The 19,817-nt window shown below is 36.6% G+C and overlaps 1 protein-coding gene across 1 annotated transcript; it reads left to right on the top strand.

Annotated features, from left to right (window-relative positions):
* The first annotated feature begins 794 nt into the window (after window positions 1–794).
* tada2a (transcriptional adaptor 2A) lies at window positions 795–18,261 on the top strand. The gene is made up of 15 exons (XM_016236771.1): window positions 795–1,025; window positions 3,346–3,452; window positions 3,551–3,610; window positions 3,894–3,985; window positions 6,072–6,235; window positions 7,200–7,288; window positions 7,387–7,459; window positions 7,584–7,647; window positions 8,982–9,025; window positions 11,857–11,967; window positions 13,192–13,263; window positions 14,595–14,727; window positions 16,092–16,135; window positions 17,460–17,533; window positions 17,640–18,261. Exons 1-15 carry the CDS (start codon window positions 1,001–1,003, stop codon window positions 17,823–17,825), a joined length of 1,338 nt encoding a protein of 445 aa, XP_016092257.1. The 5' UTR covers window positions 795–1,000; the 3' UTR covers window positions 17,826–18,261.
* Window positions 18,262–19,817: the final 1,556 nt, after the last annotated feature.

Here is a 19,817-nt window from a genome sequence, read left to right as displayed (position 1 = left end):
ACTTTCAAGTGTATGTCTGTGTTGAATATTTATTTGTAATGAACACTTTGAAAACCACATTATCTGTTCCAATTCAGCTCGAGCATCGCATCAAATGCTGCCAGTGAATGTTTCACTGACCGTATCTGCTATATCGGCCCCAATGAACACTCGCAACCAACTAGGAGGTCGTCACATGGACCCATATTTCACTTATGGTGAGACATTGGATCTATTTGTATTTCTGCAAAGTGATATAAGATGTAAGGCTACCAAATGCAAACCTACTGCAGTATGGCACATTATCCAATGATGAAACAAATGCACCGATTGTTTCTCCTGGTTGCTGCAGGTTATGCATTAGCACCCGTTTATGGATGTGGCGGGAACAGGTATCCGCTTTGGGATAGAGATGAACAACATGAGGAGGAAGAGGGGAATTTGCGTCTTAAGGAGAAAAAGAAGAAAGCAGGAAGAAGAAGGAGGAAAAGATCCCGCCATACTGGTCATTAGAAGGGCAAAACATCTGACCAGCATATAAATAAATAAATAGGCCTAAACCATTGTAATTGCAATGTATTCATAAGAATTTCTCTGTATTTGTTGTACACCATGCACAACATAGTATAAGCTTGAATAGTAGTATGCTCTTTAAAGGGCTGTACTGTAGTGGTATGTTTTTCAAATAAAAACTAATTACACTGACGAGGAAGTCTTGGCTCAACTGAAACGAACTGTCCAGGTTTACCATGCAGGTGCCGCTAGGGGCGCTGTTACAAAATGTCACTTCCCCCCCTCATGGGATGTTCATTGAACCGCACGGATCGACACAGACCCACTGCAGTGTATACAGTCTCATTTATGTGCTCACTGTTTTCATTTGCTCCTTTTAACGATGAGGCTTAATCCGTGTAATCGTTGAGTTTCATTCATCAAAAAGCTGTAAAGATCTCAACTGCGTTTAAAACGGTTAAGAAGGAAGGTTTTACATTTTTCCTGATCTGACATCCTCATCTGCAGCATGGATCGCCTGGCGTCTTTTGGAAGTAAGTACGCCGTTTAGTCACAGATCACAGATTTGCTATTCAAGGGAAGGTAACTAAGTTACCTAAATGAGAAAAGGAAACGATTCGTTACAGAATCTTGCCATAGTAACATAAGCCTTGTTCAGACTGTCAGCCCAAACCCGATTTTTGTGCAAATCCGATTGAAATCCGATCATATTTAGATAGTCTGAACGGCAACGAACTGCATGAAATCCGATTCCTGCCAATCCGTTTCGAGCTACATTCGTACGTGGTTTGGAATCCTTTTCAAATCGCATTCCTGGAAATCCGTTCAGTCTGACCGCTCAGATCGGATCAGTGTAGCTTTTTCACGTTCTCACGCCACGTAAAACGTAAACACGTCAGACATTTTTGTAGAAAACGTAATAAATGTCTTCGCAGAAACAAGCGTGTGTCGTTGCGAACTGTCAAAGTCAAGCGGAAAAATACAATATACTGCTAGTATACTCACCTCTTTGAGTGTTGAAACCAGCGGAGATGGCAGCACGGTATGAAGTCGCACATTCCAGCTCCCTGCCTTTCTGAAGCTGCCTCATAAGACGAAATCCATAATAATAATAATAATAATAATTCAGCGCGACGGCAACATGTCATGTCGTAAGACAGTATCTGTATTGCAAACTGTATCGCTCTTATTGTTGTTTTTAGCGTAGGCATAACAACACAACGGCATTGCCATAGTAACCAACGCACATTCAGTCAAACGGACACACATCAGATATGAACAGTGTGGACAGTCAGATAGTGACTAACAAAACAATACTCTGATACTACTACCAGTTAACTGTTAGGTCCTGTTCATTTTTTTTTCTGAGCAAAACATTGACTAATATACATTTTTAACATGATTTACAGAAGGGACATTCAGTAGTTCATATTACAAACATCTTGTCATGCATGTGTTAGAACAAGAATCATTAGATGATATTAAAAGACTATTTAAGGATCACAATGCAGCCCACAAAAACTAATTCACTGTCATTTTAAATCTTTAGCAATCTTTGCTACTGTCCTACAGACCACACTAGGTTTTACCCATTTGAAGTGAAGTGAAGTGAAGTGACATGTGGCCAAGTATGGTGACCCATACTTGGAATTAGTGCTCTGCATTTATCCCATCCAAAGTGCACACACACAGCAGTGAACACACACACACAGCAGTGAACACACACACACCGTGAACACACACCCGGAGCAGTGGGCAGCCATTTATGCTGCGGCGCCCGGGGAGCAGTTGGGGGTTCGGTGCCTTGCTCAAGGGCACCTCAGTCGTGGTATTGAAGGTGGAAGAGAGCGCTGTACATTCCCCCCCCCCACCTACAATCCCTGCCGGTACGAGACTCAAACCCACAACCTTTGGGATATGAGTCCGACTCTCTAACCATTAGGCCACGACTTCCCCTACTTTTGTATACCTGTTTTTATAGAAAATAGAAATCTTTTGTAGCAATATACACTACCGTTCAAAAGTTTGGGGTCAGTACTTTTTTTTTTTTTGAAGGAAATTAATACTTTTATTAAGCAAAGATGTGTAAAATTGAAAAAAAAGTGGCAGTAGAGACTTATATTGTTACAAAAGGTTTCTATTTTGAATAAATGCTGTTCTTTTTAACTTTTTATTCATCAAAGAATCCTAAAAAAGTATCACGTCCCCAAAAAAAAATTTTTATAATGATATTAAGCAGCAAAAACTGTTTCTAACATTGGTATTAAATCAGCATATTATAATGATTTCTGAAGGATCGTGTGACACTGAAGACTGGAGTAATGATGCTGAAAATTCAGCTATGTATCAAAGCAATAAATTCTATTTTAAAGTATATTAAAATAGAACACTGTTCTTTTAAATTGTGATAATATTTCACAATATTACAGTTTTTTCTGTATTTCTGATCAAATAAATGCAGCCTTGGTGATGAGCATAAGAGACTTCTTTAAAATGTAGTGCAAATCTTACTGATCCCGATTTTTTGAACAGCATATATATTTTACAAATATTGTAAAAAATATATATATATTGTTAGCAACATATTTTTTAATTGTCAGAATAATATAATTATATTTCTCATTAATTATGTTTTCATTAATGTTATCCTTCAATAATAACTTTACAGCTGTAATGTAACTCTATTTTATTAACACTGCACATAACTTGACCTTGGTGACATATTGTAATCAGCCAAATTCAATAAAATGCTGTGATGTGAAGCTGGAAACTAGTTGGCATGTTTTTGGTACAGGATATAGGTCTGTTGAAATGATAACTTCATTCTGTAAATAAGTGTTTATGTCTCCTCAGATGATCCTTTCGATAAGCCTCCCTGTCGTGGATGTTCCTCATATCTAGTGGAGCCTTACATTAAATGTGTTGAATGTGGACCGTCACCTTTCCTCTTGTGCCTGCAGGTGAGTCGCTGGACTGAGGATCTCATTACTGTCTGACTGCATAAATCAAATACTGTCACTGTTAATCTGTACTATATGATTTAATCTTTCTGTTGCAGTGCTTTACTAGAGGATATGAGTATAAAAAGCACCAGAGTGACCACAAGTATGAAATCATGGTAAAGAGAGCAGTTTGAATTCAAATGATTGCACTGAATATAAAAGGTTTATAAGTAAAAATGGATTTTATATGTAGATTGAACATTTGAATTGAAGATTTAAATGAATAGTTGTTTTAAACATTTGTTAAACCAGAAATGTGCAAAACAAAGACATTTTTTTATTATTCGTTATTTAACTTTAAAAAAAAAACGCTTATTTTTTGCATTCTGTGCTCCATGACTTATATCCTGTATCTTGTGTCGATAAATTACACATTTACTTTGATTTACTTTCTTCTAGACATCCGATTTTCCCGTGTTAGAGCCAGGCTGGACTGCGCAGGAGGAGATGGCTCTGTTAGAGGCCGTCATGGACTGTGGGTTTGGTAACTGGTCAGTATATTCCTTACCTCATATCTGCTGTTCTACTAGGGCTCGTTTAGCAGGGATTCTGCAGGTCTCAAAAAACATTATAAATCAGAGCAGAAAGTCTTAAGTTCATAAAGTCAAATGTTGCATGCATTGTTAAAAATAAATATCTTTATATTTGCCCATACAAATCAACATCCTTAAATAAAGATATATTTATTTGAAATGCAAAATGAAAATATGACGTCTTGTTTTCTTTGAAATTGAACAAAATTGAGTGAGTTTATGCTTAAAAATATGAACTAACATCTGTCAGCGAGCGGGGTATGAAAATTAGTTTTTCTTTTCAATTATGTAGATTTTTCTGAGCCCATTGGTTGATATTTGTATCATAAACTCACTTCATTTTTATAAATTTGACAGAAAACATCTTATTTTTGTCATTTTGCTTGTCAATTAAATGTATCTTGATTTCGGAATTAAGAACATGTGGAAACCCTAAATTAGGTATTTTTGATCAAATATGTGACCAGTGTTTTTGTTGTTTACTAAAACTATTAAAATAGTTTTGGTTAATTGAAATATTTGTTTTGGATGTATGTGCCTTGTTTAGCAGATCACTGATCTGCTATTGGGCAGCATGTAACTACCTAAATGTGATGGAAAAAAACAGCTTTGACAGTCGTTACAGAATTTTACCATAGTAACTAGACGCTAACAAAAAAATACTCTGGTACTACCACAATTGTTGGTACATGCTCAAAACCAAGGTATTGTAATAGTAGATATAACATGATATTTTTTAAAGGGGTCATAGGATGCTACATGCACTTTTACAAGTTGTTTGAACTGAAATGTGTGTTGGTAGTGTGTGTACACAACCACCCTATAATGATAAAAATCCACCCAGTGTTTTTTTTTTTATCTCGTTAAATGTTTTCCCCTTTTTCAAATCGAGCCGATCTCAGATGCCTGTCTGTGTGACCTCACACAGACAGGCCCCTCCCACGATAGTTTGATGGACAATATATTTTTCAGTTCATCTGAATGGATGCGCAGCACACCTGTGTTTGTGTATTTGGCGTAATGTGTTTCTAGTGTGAAGGCGCACGACTCGCCGTCGCTTTCTCTCACTGTGAGCAAAGAGCGAGAGCGAGCGAGAGTCTTACATACCATGCAGAATTGATGCGCTACATGTAAACGATATACTTTGTTGTATTTTCCTGTAAAAAATAACAGTTCCTTTGGAATTCTTCAGCTTTTAAGAACTGCCGGGTTTTCGTCTGTATCTAGTAGATTGTGAAAGAATGATTATCAGTTCCACATACAGAGTATATAATCAGTATATATCAGTTCCACACACATCATGTATAAATTATACATTTATTTAAATGAGGGGAAAAAAGTTCACTGGTATCGGATCGGAATCGGTATCGGCCAATACCGACACCCTAGGTATCGGTATCAGAGGCAAAAAAGGCGGATCGGAGCATCCCTAGGCTGGACTGGTGTCTTACGTTAGACCCGCCCTGAGTGAGCTGTCATCTCTGAAAAGAGCTGTTTTTGACAGGGTAAAAAAGGTGTTTTTTTTACACTACCATTGAGAAATTTTAACCAAACTATGTTACAGACTTTTCATTAAGACCCTAAAGGATCATATCAACTTGTGGAAAATGGGCATCCTATGACCCCTTTAAATACCTTGGAGTACGTAAAAACCATAGTTTACGAATGTAGTAATCATATTTTTGATCAAATGTGTGACTTAAGTTTTTCTTATTGTAAACTTAAACTATTATTTTTATTTAAATAAAGTTGTAATCAAATAAATGCCAATATTACACGAAAACGTAAATGAGAATTAGAAATGTTGCCTTGGCATAAAATAAGTTCAAACTGAAGTACAAAAATTACTAAAAAATGAAATAAAAATAAATGAAAGCTGACTATAAATATGAAAGAAAATGACACAAGCACCTAACAAAATTACTAAAACTTAAAGTGAACACTGAAAATATAAAAGTTAAAGCTAGTTCAAAAATATTAATAAATGCTATATGTTCATTATAATAAATAGCACTGCTAATGACATATCTGGGTGTTTCTTCAGGCAGGACGTGGCTTACCAGATGCGCACCAAAACCAAAGAGGAGTGTGAAGGACACTACATGAAGAACTTCATCAACAATCCTCTGTTCTCCTCCACTCTGCTCAATCTCAGACAGATGGAAGATCATCTGTCCCGGACAGCAGACACAGCCATTCCCTTTAAGCGTAAGTGAGCTCCAGAATCAAGCTACTGTTTAAATATATACACATAAAAGGTTTGAACATATTTCTAATCAGTCTAATAAAATGGCATTAAATTGATACCATAATTACTGATAATTTTATGGAGATTTTTTATGTAATATTTACTAGGGATGCACGATATATCGGCCACCATATCGGTATCGGCCGATAAATGCTCATTTTTTCTGTTATCGGTATCGGCCTGATAAGAAAATTTGGCCGATATCTTAAAGCCGATAAATAATGCATTATTTCCTTCAGAGACACTTCAGATGCGCGCTGTTCGTTTGCAGCCTTTTGTGCAATTGTATGTTGTAATATTGTGTTTATTTGATGTATATCTGATTTATCTCATATAGAATGCGTTTGGCAGACACAGCCATTCCCTTTAAGCGTAAGTGAGCTCCAGAATCAAGCTACTGTTTAAATATATACACATAAAAGGTTTGAACATATTTCTAATCAGTCTAATAAAATGGCATTAAATTGATACCATAATTACTGATAATTTTATGGAGATTTTTAATGTAATATTTACTCTCTTCACTGTCATCCTCCTTTAATACACTTACTGAGCACTATGCGCAGTCCCGTGTTCAGTCTGGCCAAGAGTTGAGGTTGTCAGACAGATTGGATTAGTTGTTATCAGTCAGACCATCTTTTCTGCAGGAAATCTGTTTTTGTTCTAATCTGTTGTTCTTTAATTGTAACCGTTTGTGTTTGTCATCATGTGCTCAACAGCCCCTGCAGGCACTGATTTATCACACTTTGGCCAGACAGATGAACACTAGATGGGATCGTCTGATTTATTTTGTTTTTAAGGCAAACAAACACACCGAGACCGTTCTACAATATTGAAACTGTGAAGATTGATGTTTGATTATAGTATATAAATATATATTTTTAGACAGTAGTACTCAAGGGCTGTGTCTTGTGTCTCTTTCAGCCACTGATGATCCTCCAAGGCCTTCATTCGACTCTCAGCTGTCCAGAGATATGGCTGGATACATGCCGGCTCGAGCAGACTTCATGGAGGTTAGTGATCTTAATGTGCTGTCTGTTGGAAACAAATTCATTTGTACATTATTCAGATCAAACCATTTCTGTCTCTTTTTTCCTCTATATAAAATTAGGAGTTTGATAATTATGCTGAGTGGGATTTGAAAGATATCGACTTTGTTGATGATGACTCTGATATTCTTCATGGTAAGTAGCACAATGCCACAATATGAAGTCAGCAAAACATTAACAAAAAAAATCTTGATGGATAGATAGATGGATAGATAGATGCTGATTTGTTGTTAACTTCTGTTTACCATACATTTTTCAGCACTGAAGGTTGCAGTAGTTGACATATATCACTCCAGACTTAAAGAGAGACAGCGGAGAAAAAAGTAAGTAGGAAAAAATGCTGTACTGCTATAGAAAAACCACTTGAGGGCCTCATTTGACTATTTAATTAAACCTAAAATTCTAGCATTCCTTATATTTCCATTTAAAAATGTTTCTCAATAAACAAAATATATACTATACTGTTATAATAATTACCAATTGAAGAATCGAATCGAATTATCACATGCACATGCAACCCACTGAAATGCATTACTGAGTTCAACATCTGGTGTGTTACAATGTAACCTAATCCATAGCAACTGATCAGCCAGCCTGATTTTCACCAACACAAACCGCTCTAGTGGTAACAGTAACGGTGTGTAAATAAGCATTAATGAGGCCTGGCTGCCCTGTAAAGGACTAGTGCTATGTGTGTGAGCTTGACCTCAGCTCTCAGCTGTCGTCTGAGATCTCCTGCAGAGCAACAAACAGACCAGTGACTCTCTCCGCTTCCACACAACATCTGAGACCAGCACACCAAACACCACTCTCCCTGAACACACACCATGGATGAGATGCTTTTAATAAAACATAGCCCTCAGCTCATAATGCCAAGCGTGGTTAAATAAGCAACAAACCAAGGCTGTGCATTACAGTCATTTTACCATGGTTAAGTCATGTTTATTTTCTTCCCAATGCAATTATCTGTGAAATAGCTGCATCTGTAGATGATGTAAATAATAGACTGTACACGATAGACAGTTTAAACAATAACATAAATTGTATTTACGATTGTTCAGGCATAAGGCATGATGTGAAGTCATTGTAATGCACAGCCTCACGTGATGTGTTGCTTTAATAAAAAAAAAAATATATATATATATAGATTGGGGTCAGTATGATTTTTTTTTTTTAAGTCACTTATCCTCATCATGGCTGCATTTATTTGAACAAAAATACAGTACTAAAACAGTAACATTGTGAAATATAATTGGTTTCTATTTTAATATTTTTTATTTTAATTAACACATTTTTGATTTGCGGTAACTGTGGTACATTTTCAGGATTTAAAAGAATGCATTTATTTGAATTCGAAATCTTTTGTAATAACAATATTATAAATGTCTTTACTGTCATTTCATTAATCAGATATGTACTTGCTAAATGAGGTATTAATTTCTTTAAAATAAAAACTTTATTTTAAATTCATTAATTAATTCATTCATTAAATTTTTATTTCATATATATATATATATAATACACTTGAATATATTTAGAGCCAAATTTGTTGTATAATATTCTATTTAAGGATCATTAGTCATGCTTATAGATAACTTTGAGTTTGATTTGCTTCTCTCAGAATATAGCGTGAAATGTGTCAACTGTTGTCTTTCAGAATCATTCGAGACCACGGCCTCATCAACCTACGCAAGTTTCAGAGTAAGACGAAATATTTTTTTAAAACATGGTGTTGTGCATCATATTAGCCAAATGCTTTTGCCATCTCTTGTACTCTGTTGTGTATGTGAGGTTGTAAAGTATGTTCCCCATGCAGGTATTTGCTGGTTGGTTACAATGCACAGACCACAAGTTACTGCCACGCGATAACCCTCCCTGATCGTTGTTACCCCAGTAACACGAGCCATCTGTGCCAAATGTTTACAATGAGCACCCGGAATACTGCAATGCCAGATCAACACTGATCCCAGAGCTGTCTCACCAGCTGTGGTTGCTCCCCTATGAATAGTTTGGCATGAAGTTAACATTTCGACTTCAATGACAAAGGAGATTGCATCTTTACGAGCCTTTATAGATCCATGCCCTCTGGGCACCATGTCGCTTCTCTCAGTAAATAGAAACCCGTCTGTATTTCCCCATGGACATTTCAGTTGGCCAACCGATTTTGATAAGAATATGCTTATCCAGTTATTTCCTCTTTGCGTACAGGGGAAAAAAGCAGGGAAATCCAATCAGGTTTGCGTGTTTTGCTGAGACGTATTGAGTGTTTGTGATGCGAGGAGGGCTTTAAGTCATTTTTATTTATCTATCATCTCCCTGCACTCTCAAGACAAAAGCGAGGCGATAGTTACCGTGGAACTGCAGCCTTGTTGTCATGGAGACTGTGGGAAAGTGTGTGTGTGTGTATTGCAAGTGATAATGGAAGCAGTGGCCAAGACCTGATGGCTCGCAGCGGTGTTGGTTTATCCCAAATTCAAGAGAGCAAGACAGCTTGACCTGGCTGTGCACACACCAGCCGGTCTCGTATCCCATCAGCCACTGCTGCACGGAGGGCACTGATATTGTAGTTTGATACATCTTGACTGATTTTTGTAGAGTGACAGGGAGAGGTGTGTGTTTCTGGGTAACATCTCGGCAAGCTAGCGTTGGCAGAATATCACACCTCACACTCACCCACATAGCAGCTTTCTCTTTCTATCTCTCTCGCTCCGTAGCAGCAGGGCTGATGGCTGAGAGTGCTGCTCGCTCAACCCTTCCAAGTGAGCCGAGCTTCAATGGTGGGTGAAGAACCATCAGGCTTTCACAGGGCCACTCGGCACAGCTGGACTCTTGATACATTGCTGTTGGCATTCGCTTTTCAAATACAGCCAATCAAACGCAGTTTTTCTGATGTAGCAGATTAGCTGTGTTCCAAAACCTAGTAAGCTCCCTACCTAGAAATCATTTTAGGGTCCCAAACATATCCTTAAAGTGTAACTTGATCGATTTTCAACCCACTTTGTATTGTTTCAGTGTCAGTGGTATATGTAAATGAACAATGTTTAGTTATTCTCTGTGTGACATGGGCAGAGAGATTTGTTTATTTGTTAGCAAAGCTCCCAGGCGTTCAAGAAAACTACAGATTTTACTTAATGCAATTTTGTATGCCTGTCCACAGACAGTTGGATGAACTGCAGATTCTTTTAGTTTTTTTCCCCTCCATTTCACCTTTGTTTGTAGTCATCTGTATGAGGATTTGAACACAAACTTCATCTCCAGAGCTGCTCTGAGAGTCACTTCATGAGCATTTCACCGTGTTATTGGAGAAAAACTATTATCATATCATATACACAGAAACTTAAAGGGCTTCACGGCAACCCATCAAAATAAAACCTCACTCCTGCTAAACGGATTTAACTCTGGTCAAGCCTATCCAAACTGGGAGTGGCCTTGGACAGCAATGTGCCCAGTGCATTATGAGTGTTGAAGTTTTCCTACCTCTTTGGCAAAATGGAAGACAACAGCCTTTTTTCTGTGCTTTCTCTAGTCAGGTAGCACAGAAAAAAAAATTGCCTTTCTTCAAGGCAGCCAAGTTTTATTGAAAGCCCTTTTTGTTCAAATTATGTCAGAAATATATTTACGAAATGAATGCATATGAACGTCACCACAAAGTCATGAAGTAGGACACTCTGAATTTACAGTAAAGTTGTAAAAAATACCATAGTATTGTACAAGAATTATAGAATACATAATGATTAAATTTACAGCACCTTAATAAATTTAATAAAACCATAAAAAGCTAAATCACACCCAATGCACATTTATTTATTGTTTTGTAGATGTACAGTTAAAACATCTTATTTAAAGGGGACATAACACTCACAGTTTCTGCCAATCTCATGTTAATCTTGAGTACCTATAGAGTGGTATTGCATCCTTCATATTTACAGAGCCTTCAGTTTTATCAGATTTATAAAAGAAAGATACAGCTTTACACTTCTCTCCGAAAACAGCTCTTAAATACAAATTTATTCTTTCCAACTTGTCAATTGAGCACAGCTGTAATGTTCTTGAATATGTTAGTGTGTACAAAAAGAAAATACAAATAGGCAAGTGTCAAGAATGTTACTGACCTATTCCAAAGCTCAAAATATATGTCAGTTTTGACACAAATGCTTTGTGATCATAGGAGCACATAGCCTTTCAAAGTATACTCCATTTTACGTTCATGTGTTTTATTTAATATTGAAAAATAGCAAGTTAAAGGTACAGATTTGACCAAATATGTATGTATGCTATGTGTTTTTATGATTATACGAGTGCTGTTAGCTTGGCAACATGCTAAGGTCAAACTCCATTGGGATTTGAGTCTCCTGTGTTCTTTGTGTGACGGTGCCAAATCAGTCACTTATAAGGTTTCATTTTATATAGGATGCTCACTTAGAAGGTAGCTGCCTATGTAGACAAGAAGGTTGTTAAGAAGGATTTAGAGCAGAGCCATTGTGTTTTGTTGACTTCATCAAATTGATAATGTGCATCTGTTGTGTTGTCAGTTCTGGAGAGGCGTTATCCCAAGGAAGTGCAGGACCTTTATGATGTGATGAGGCGCTTTGCACGTGTGGTGGGACCCATAGAGCACGACAAGTTCATAGAGAGTCACACCTGTGAGTATTCATCTCTCTTTTTACACACTTGATGTATATGATGTCATAATTTTGGTTTATATATACTAGACTCTCTAGTGTTCTTCCTCAGCTGACACAGGATCAGTCTAGCCCTGTTTTGTAGTTTAAAGGGGTCCTATTATGCTCTTTTACAAAGTCTTGATTATGTTTTGGGGGTGTACTAGAACATGCTCTCATGCTTGGTGGTTCGAAAAACGCATAATTTTTCACATAATTTACATTATTAAAATACCTTTCTCCCCATCCTGGCACAAACAGCTCGATTAGTTCCGGCTTTGATGAAGGTCCGCCTTCAGAAAAACAAAATGTGTTGTGATTGGTTAGCTGTCCCAGTGCGTTGTGATTGGCGAACAGCTTAGACGGTGTTTCAGTACTGCCACGCCCCTTGCTCCATCTTTCAACAAAAGCTTTTTGGCGAATCTGGCAGGCACTGTCCTCCCTCTTGTTGTGGAAGCTGTCCTCAGTAAAATGTGCAGCACACAATAGCAAATTGGGGTTATAATGGACAGAGTTAAAAAAAAAATTATTGCAACCACTGTTTCCTGACATCATCCGCTTTCGGAAGCCCAAACAAAGACGTTTGGGCACGGAGGTGAAAAAAACTGCATTTCAGGCAGTCGCGCGCCAGACGAGAAGCACAGCGTCGCGCCACGTCTTTAAAATTCGAATACATTATTTTCTATGAGTGTAGGCACACCAGCGGCGCCGTTCGGCGTCTGTCCACGGCGCCCAGCTACGTCGTGTTGTACTTGTACTCTGCAGCAGCACTTCTTCTTCGTCGTCTCATCTGATGCACTCACTCAACCAAGCGTTCTAACCACAACCTCGAACCCTCCCCACCCCCCAACCATTCGAATTTCTGTAGGCAGGAATTCTTTGTAATGATATTCTAATGGGCCGCTTTGTGATATCACAAAGCCCGGAAACCAACGCTGTAGTCCAAACGAGCCGTCCGTTGTAGTTCTTGAAAATGGATTTGTAACGAAATATCTCCCTTTGGAGTGGACTTTGAGATTTATAACTTTCTAGATCTTTTTTATGCCCAAACATACACACTACACACTGACTAAAATTTAAAAAGTGAAAAAGCATAATAGGACCCCTTTAATGAGTGTGTGTCCACCCCAGTAGTTTGAATCAGCCAGGGTGAAAAGTTCACCGCTCCATCTGCTCTGTTTCTCTCTCTCACGCACTCGTTCACAGTGGAGTTCGAGCTGAGGAGGGAGATCCGCAGACTGCAGGAGTACAGGAGAGAGGGAATACAGTCCTTCTGCGGTAAGATGCAACCCTCATTTAGAAATGTATCATGGGAGGTAGCCTAAATCAAAATGAGGTTAAAGGCAGAGCTCACCCAAAAAAAGAAAATTTGCTGTTAATTTGCTCACCCTCAGGCCATCCAAGATGTAGGAGACTCTTTTCCTTCAGTAGAACAGCTGAAACCGTCGTCCTTGGTTGTTCATAAAATGCAAGTCAGCGGCACTTCAGAGTCAAAAAGAGCAAACAAGAAATCTAACATTATTTATAACATTGTTACCTGTAATCCATAGCCTCAGGCAAGCGGTCCAGACTGCTATCTGGTTAACGGATTAATTCTTCTTTTGAACCTTTTTTTTTTTTTAGTGATCTTGATGCACCAGTTCACCAAATCAGACTGAACTGTCTGAAACAGTTTGCGTCTCAAGCAGCACAGATCTATAAGTTACTCAATCAAAACTCACTTTCAGATGTGCCCAACAGTCACTCCAACTTGAAATGAGCCAAAATACTGGTGTATATGATCCTATGATGCTTAGTTTTTGCCAACTAATTCAGCACTCCAGTTTCTTCAACAGTCACTGAACTGAGGAAACGGCTCTGACTCTGCTGATATGAGCATGTGTGAACCGAGCACTTAAATGAAATGAGTTTTAATGGTATCTCACAGTTTATGGAAAATGGTGAAGTGATCTATAGACTAGTTTATTCACTTTATATGCTTTAGACATGTGAAACATCTGTGTTTCACGTCATTGGGTGCTTTAATAATATAATTGCGTATACATTACATCATTGCGTGATTATGTAAACAAACTGGTGATTTATTTGAATCAGTTTATTGAAACGAACTGTGTCCCAAAGAACCAGTTCACGGAAAAGAATCAGGCTTCCCCGTTTGCCTGAGGCTATGGATTACTGTTGTAAATAATGTTTAGTTTCTTGCACAGACCAATAATTTTGCTTTATAAGACCTCAATATATCATCAGGAGCCTTGGGTATTAGTTTTGTGGTGCCTGCAATGCTGTTTTTGACTCTAAAAATGCCGGTAGCTGTTTACTTGCATTTTATGAATCACCAAGGACCACGGTTTCAGCTGAACATTTTCTTTACCGTTCTACTGAAGAAAAAAGTCAGCTACATCTTGCGTGGCCTGAGGGTAGGTAAATTAACAGCACATTTTGGGGTGAACTATCCCTTTAAATTAAACGCAGTCAGCAAGTGAGAAATGACAGATCCATCTGAATATGGTCCATACTATCTACCGTCAGCTTTTTGTTATTGTTCTTAAGATGTCACATTTCGAGAGCTTTGCTCAGAGCTGGTCTGACATCTGTCATCTGGCCCACAGGTGCTAAAGTGTACGAGAGAGTCAAACGCATGCGAGAGGACGAGCGCAGGAAGAGGAACATGCTGTGTGACATCCTGCAGTACATTCATGACTCTCGTGCGTGCCAGCAGTGGCTCCACAAACAGGCTGCCATGTAAGAGCTCTTCCTTAACGCCACCATACTCACTCTCTATACTACTACTTATTACAATACTTCATTAATGTTTAGTTTTGCAATTATTACAAAAAATTATGTAACTAATTCAACTCCAAATGACCTTACTGCAGGAAATAATATGAAATAATTCAACGCTATTATAAACACTATTAAGGTGTTGAACACAATATAGAAAATATAATGTTAAAAAATATGAATAAAGTATGTTGTTAAATATTGTAATATATTTTATATTCATATTTGATATTAAAATAAATTAAATATTAAAGCTGTTCATCTAATTATTCAATTAAACAGTCTGCAACAAAACAATTATTGGCCTAATGCACAGATCCAAATATATATATATATATAATTTTTTTATTTTTTTTTTATTTATAGAAGTCTCTGAAGTTCACCATAGCTGCGCATATTTAATCGCACATTTAATCAAAAATACAATAACACTGTAATATTGTGAAATGTTATTACAGTTTAAAAGAATTGTTTTCTGTTTTAATTATTTTTTTAAATATAGTTTGTTCCTATCATGCAAAGCTGAATTTTTTGCATACTTTCTCCAGTCTTCAGTGACACATGATCCTTCAGAAATCATTCTAGTATTCTGATTTGCTGCTCAAGTAACATTTATTAATATTATCAATGTTGAAAACATTTTTCAGGATTCTTTGAATTGAAAGTTCAAAAGCACAGCATAACAGCATTCATTTGAAAAAGAAATATTTAGTTTGTCCTTGCTGAATAAAAGTATTCTTTCAAGAAAGAAGGAATGAAAGAAAAATCTTACTTACCCCAAACCTTTGAATAGTAGTGTATAATAATAGACGTATAAAAAATGACCGTTTTTACTCTATGTAAACTTAAAATTACTCTTACTCCAGCATGACATGAACACATAACTCATAGTGATAATGTTATTGTAATACTGACTTCTATTAGTTTTACTCTTTTATTGCTGCCATGCAAGCACTTCTGTTTCTTTCTAGTATACTTTCATATGCTGTTTATTAGTATCACATATTTGATTCAGGTTTCTTTCTGCCTGCTGGTCCTCGGTGTATTCTCATTCAAACAGCTTGTGGGTACTTGGCTCTCAGTTTGTTTGTTTGTGTTTTTGTAGCTCCAGCAGTAGTTTCACAAAAAGTTGGTGTAGGTATTCAGCAAATGTAGACAAAGTAAAAGTGAATGATGAATCAGGCTCTCTATTTATATTTTATTTTGCTGAGAACCTCAAGAGCCCCAGCCAGTCTTTCAGAGATGTTTCAAAAGCATTTGAGTGAAAATGTTTTTCTTAGCTGAAGCAGCTGTTGACTGACTGATCCTCCGTTTCTCTCTCGCAGTGATGCTGGAATCACCCCTGTGGTCACCACTATCACTACCTCAGGTACATTGCTGCTTATTTCCTCCATTTTTCACAGCCATGTCTCCTCTCCTCCACTCAAGTCTCTTTTTGCAATCTTAGTGACGTCCTCTTCAGCCGTGAGGCCGCAGGCTCAAACACATTAATCGATTCTCTGAGATGCACTTCTGTAAATACGCGCAACAAAAAAAGAAGCCACTTACATCTCTTTGTATTTCTCACATACTTTCGCATTTTGTCTCTTTTTGTCACTTCACCACACAATTAGGACATACTTGAATGCATATGCAGACTCTTTGGCTTTATCCGAACATTCGAGTGTTTTTGGATTTTGCTGATACTGAAAAATAAGTTTAGAGAGTAGTTTATTTTGATCAATTATCATATTTTAAATCAATTTATTAAAATCCCCATTTATCATTACTTTTATATATATATATATATATATATATATATATATATATATATATATATATTATACAATGCAAAAATCTGTTTTTATGTGTGAATTGCAATTTTTTTTTATGATTTAAGGCTATAATAATAAAAAATACTAATATAATAGTAAGTAGCATTATTATTATTATTATTATTATTATTAATAATAATATGAAGTACCTTAATGGGAAATGTATGCATTAAATGCCAACAATTATTTTAGTTTTTTAATTTGTGTTATGATTTGAGGCTCTAATAATAGTAATATAATAGAAAGTATTATTATTATTAAGGAACATTGTTTAATAAGAAGTACGTTAATGGGAAATTGTCATGAAAATAATTTTCTAATACAAAAATTTTCATTAGTTGTCCAAAAAAATTTTTTTTATTTAAATTAATAATAATAACAATAATAATTGTATCATTAGTAGTAATAGTAGTAAGAATAAGAACAATAAATGTATTTGGTCACAATTTATTATTAACTATTTACTATTAACTAACAATGAACTATGACTTTGGCCTCAATAAACTCCTAATTTTCTGTTTATTAATAGTTAATAAGTTTAGGTATGGGGTAGGATTAAGGGATCTAGAATATAATCATGCAGAATAAGACATTTATTATGTGCTTTATAAGAACTAATAAACAGCCAATATGCCAGGAATATACATGTAAATAAGCAACTTGTTAATAGTGAGACTTGGCCCCTAAATTAAAGTGTTTCCATGTACTTTTATTGAATGCAGCACAACATTCAAGAAATCTTGGGAAAATCACTGTAATGCACAGTCCTGTGGCTTATTTCTTTGCTCACTTATTTGCTAATAGATAACTTGCAACACATCTGTTGCTAACTGTTCTTGATGAGGAGAGTCTGAATGGTCTCAATCGTCTGATCCACAGGCAGAAGAAGCGCACCTCCTCTCAACCTAACAGGACTGCCTGGCACCGAGAAACTCAATGAGAGAGAAAAAGAGGTTTGGAAATCTTGATTTTGCTTCTGGCACGAGCTCATTTCGAAGACATCTGCCTCATTGATGTGATATAATGGATCCTAAACGATTCTCTCATCGTCTCCCTCAGCTATGTCAGGTGGTTCGTCTGGTGCCTGGGGCGTATCTGGAGTACAAACAGGCCCTGCTGAACGAGTGCCGGCGGCAGGGGGGTCTACGGCTGGCTCAGGCCCGATCGCTCATCAAGATAGATGTCAACAAGACACGCAAAATCTATGATTTCCTTATCAAAGAGGGCTACATCAATAAGGCTTAGTGTTGATTGAACTGCTGCAGGGACATCTGATAGATGAAGAATCATACTCATTGTGGATCGTTCATGTTGAGAATGAGTAATGAGAGATGATGGATTTTAAGTGTACCGGTTCAATGTGTTTTTTTTAAGTAATTCATTCCTTACAGATCTGCACCTGTTTGTTTTTGAGCGACTGACGGGGTGCTTCTTTAAAGCTGTGTTTAGGACTATATAAGTTGATAGTTGTGTATAAAGACTGCTGCTGGTTGGACCGAGGAGAATCTGATTACACGTCACTGTAATATTAAAAAATCATTTTATTTTTTATTTGTTCACATGCCCTTAAAATTGTCAATTAATTTTTGAATTCTAGAATGGTTAGATGAATATCACAAGGTCTTTAAAGAACGTTTGAATTACAAAATCAATATAGAATAAGAAATATATTTCTTAAAGCGAAGTGCTTTTTTTGTTTTTGTTGTTTTTTTGTACTGTGACATTTTCATGACCATTCTGCATATATCATCTTTTTTTTTTTCTGAGGAAAAAAATTATAATTTATATTATAAAATTGCATTGTATAATATGCAATTATTATATTGTGATTATATAATTGTATTGTAAAATATACAACAGGCAATATTTACTGTACTGCCCTTATTATTAAAATTGGAAAATTGTTTTTACAGTAATAAGAGTAAAAAGAATTACAAAACCCAAAAGTAAATGATTGTACTCTTTAAATCAATAAAAAAAATTGTCAATGAAAATAATTTTACAATTCAGAAATAATTATATTAAATCCTAAATTGCGTCGGTTTCATCATGCAAAGTGCAATATCTTCTTTTGAATTTTATTCTGAGGTGAAATATGATCCAGACAGGTTTTGTGAGACCATTTATGTCTGCAGAATATGTTGCATTGCAACCAATCTTCAGGTATTAATGCAAAATTATTAATTACATTTTTGTGTGACAGTTGTGTTAGGCTTACTATATTATTTGAACATAAATATGTTCTTTCAAACTGGCTGGTTTTAATGTGAAGGCTGAGAAAGAGTCAAATCTCGGGTGGCAGAATTTACACCAGTTGAGTGTGAAATCTATTACCGTCGCCTCTCGCTCTAGTGAAGCGGTATGACGCTAGCAGCATAGCGCACACAGTCAGCAGCAGCAACAGCAACCATCAGGCTTTATCACAGCAGTGTAAAGTGATGTTAGCGACCTGATTAATGCTCCAGATCCCACCTTTGATGATAAGCCCCTGCCCAAATGAGAATAAGCCCCATGGAGAAATGAAGGCCTGTTTGATGGCTGAAAGGCGTGAAGTTTGGAATTGATATTTTTATTTGCGTCTTCATTCCTCTAGGTCAGTGTTTCCAAACCGGGGTGCCGTGTAAAAAAAATAATTTTTTTATATTTTTAAATTGCTAAAATGTTCAAAAAAGCATCTATTATATAATATCAATTTCTGATGTCGCCAATAATTAGAGATGCACCGAAATTTCGGCTGCCGAAAATTAGTTCACCGCCCAGGATTCACTTTCACGTGGTGTGATGCTCTGCGTATTATCCCGCTCTATGTGTGCGCTCTGCTCAGTCGCTCCACTCGTATACCATTCATGCTCATCGGAACAGCAAAGTCCACTAAAAAATTGAGGTGACAGGAAACATCGATGTAGTACAGTATTGTTTCTGTCTGCAATAGCCCTACTGTGTTGTAACATGGTGTGGTATATGGGCAACTCTGGTAACGCTGCCCTCTCATTCATTGATCTGCTAACCGCAATGTTATGCTCACGTGTTCTGATAATAATAGCTTTCTGGGACTAAACATTATCTGGATAATTGTTAAAAAATATATTAAATATCTTAACCCTACTGTTAGACCTACCTGAAAAACTAAAAAGCAAATTATTTAATTCGAAGGCCTGTCGTTATGTTTTTGTGCCATCATTGTTAATTTCTTTATTTGTTCTTATTTTATTACTGACTGCTTACTTGTCATTTTTT

This window comes from Sinocyclocheilus grahami, unplaced genomic scaffold, assembly GCF_001515645.1.
Source record: "Sinocyclocheilus grahami isolate Dianchi unplaced genomic scaffold, SAMN03320097.WGS_v1.1 scaffold496.1, whole genome shotgun sequence".
NCBI lineage: Eukaryota > Metazoa > Chordata > Actinopteri > Cypriniformes > Cyprinidae > Sinocyclocheilus > Sinocyclocheilus grahami.
Note: the sequence above shows the minus strand (reverse complement) of the source record. Positions and strands in the feature narration are given on the sequence as shown.